General features: G+C 38.8%; 1 protein-coding gene across 1 annotated transcript in view; it reads right to left on the bottom strand.

Moving 5' to 3' along the window:
- Positions 1-1,097: 1,097 nt before the first annotated feature.
- RGS2 (regulator of G-protein signaling 2) overlaps positions 1,098-2,562 on the bottom strand; it is a 5,148-nt gene continuing 3,683 nt past the window's right edge. Inside the window, exon 5 of the mRNA XM_019502019.1 lies at positions 1,098-2,127. Within this exon, the coding sequence (XP_019357564.1) occupies positions 1,933-2,127 (195 nt within the window). The 3' untranslated portion in view covers positions 1,098-1,932. The remainder of the gene's footprint in view (positions 2,128-2,562) is intronic.

The following is a 2,562-nucleotide window of genomic DNA, read 5'->3' as shown; positions in this document are numbered from 1 at the left end:
TTTGATGAATTTAGATTGATGTATACTGTATCTGGCCTACATGTTATAGCTTTGCCTTAAACAGTTTAGTATTGCTTAACTGTACAGAATATAATCTTGGAATTTGTTTTTTCCTAACTCCTTTGAAGTCAATTAAATTAATTGCAATAGTGTTTACACCATTATGGTGAGGCTAAGACACTAGAACTTTATTTATACTAGATATACCATACTGTAATATGGATACTAAGTCTAACTGCATTGTAAACACTAACCTAGATACTACTCCAGGTTCTCCCCTCCACAGCTCCTGAAGCCTGTTTTAGCAGGCTTCCATGACTTGATAGTAAAAATCCTTAGGCTCTAGCTGCCTTGTTTAATTTAAGAGCAGTTGTGCTGCTGCTGCTGCAATATGGGAACCAGTGTTTTAACTGCCATGTTATCTTTAAGATCTCTAATCTGATGGGGCAGGCTGGCACTTCAGAGACTAACCGGTTCAGAGGGGCATAAGCTTTTGTAGGCAACAGCCCACTTTGTCATGGCATCAAAGTTAGGCTGTAGTCCACAAAACTCATGCTTCCCTGAGCCAGTTAGTTGCTAAAGTGCTGCCGTGCTTTGCCTTCTGCCTGACATAGCTAATTACCCCCTCTAGCTTGTAGATGGAGAAATAGGTCCATAAATAAAGGTCTAAGCTGTTTTAGTAATATAATCTAGTTTACGTTTTTAATAGCTGGTCCATCTACATGTAGCTTTGTCTGTCTGCTGGGAATGGCCCCTGCCAGTTAAGAGGAAGATAGTGAAAGTAGACAAGAGAAAACCCGAAGTTGATGTTAAGCTTTCCTTAATTTTGAAAACATGAGGCCTTCTTTATTCAAATCAAACTTCCAATTTTGGTGTCATTCTAAGAGCTTCAATGCCAGCCTTATGTAGCGCTTGTAAACTTCTAACAGCCTGCTGCCTGACATTACCTATTCCCAGTGTGCCATCCCTTTCTTCTTCCCTGTCCATCTTTCATCACTGCATAGTCTCATCTCTAGGTTATTTATATACAGATTACAAGCAAAATCAAATTGTTGGCAAAGTGCACATATGCATACGCACACACACAAAACAAAAGCCTTGTATCAAAATAATTTATTATAAAGCAAGTATTCAAAAAGACAACTTCACTGAAGTTTGTCTGTCTTCATGACATACAGGAGCGTGTTCAACACAGCCTCAGTCTAACATAATATCATAACAACTCTTGTCTGAATAGGCCAAATTCTGCCAGTTCACCTCACGTATCCCCATAGTGACAGAATTTGGTCCTCTGTACTTAGCAACTCGGCACGTTCCAACATGAGATTGTAAATGCATCCCCCTCTATCTATTTGGATTATGCTGTGACAGTGGTATTCATGTCTAGAAGTCACATGGCAGGTCTGAAGCATTTATTTGTATTGGGAAGTCTTTGGTCACCTGAACCAGTATTAAGAAATAGCACGTGATGATAATATACCACTGGTTGTTGCTTAGAAAAAAAAAGAAGTAGGCAACTAATTAACTACTCAACACTAGTCTAAAATTCCCAGAAATGTTTGACTATGCAGGGATGACTCAGAGCTTGCTTCCTCATACAAAAAAGGCAGATTAAAACCTGATCTACGGAATCAGGGTCTGACAATACTCGGTGCTTCAATTAATGCAAGCTTTTTTACTGCATTGGAAAAATGCAGCTGTCCTGGCATCTGGCCAACAACTTCACTTTCTCAGTCTTTGGCAGCCAACATCACTATTTGCCACTGAACTCTAAGCCGCTAGAGTCAATATTTTTGTCCATGTTTTCCATTACATCTGGCCAAACCTGCTGTATATTCAAGTATTTTCATCTCTCAGGTCTGAAGTTGCCAGGTTAGGTGGACTTTTGTTAACACCTGAAGCGGAGTTTTCCTCTTCCCCTTCCTTCAGAGTTCATGTTCCTTGGGGCTCCTTGGTAATCCGTGACTTTTTACACAGTTCTTGGTAGAATTCAGACTCCAAAAATCGTGGATAAGAGTTATTCTCCATCAAGCTGTAAACTCTTTTCTGTGCTGCGCTGAAGCAGGTATGGTTAGCTTCTTGAATATTCTGGGCAATCAGGTTCTTGGTCTGAAAGTCTATGTTTATCTGCGGAGAAACAAGGAAAAAAAAAATTACTGAGTGTTCAATTCAAGCAAATATGATAGTACCACAAAATTCATTTTACACAAAAAGTGAGGATGTTATTTCTTTAATGCCAAGGTCTGCTATTGCAGCCTCGAGTTAACGTATTTGCCTCCTCAATGAAGTTGCAGAATGAGATCCATATTTCTTTATTATGGAATAGCTTTTGAAATGTACTTCACTATCAGTGAAGTGGAAAGTGATGCGACACATATGTTGCAAGTATTTAACAAAGCAGTGCTGATTTACCTTAGCTGAGCATCTGACTCAGAAGGAAATGCTAGCACAGCTTGGGAAATTATGAATATATGAGGGCACTAGTATCTGCATTTGGTTGCTTATCAAGAATGCAGTGTCATCTGGATACTAAAATAAAAAAAAAAAAAAAAAAAAAAAAAA

This window comes from Gavialis gangeticus, unplaced genomic scaffold, assembly GCF_001723915.1.
Source record: "Gavialis gangeticus isolate Ggan-Ray unplaced genomic scaffold, GavGan_comp1, whole genome shotgun sequence".
Lineage (NCBI taxonomy): Eukaryota > Metazoa > Chordata > Crocodylia > Gavialidae > Gavialis > Gavialis gangeticus.
The sequence above is the reverse complement of the archived record's forward strand: the minus strand, read 5'-3'. Positions and strand labels throughout refer to the sequence as shown.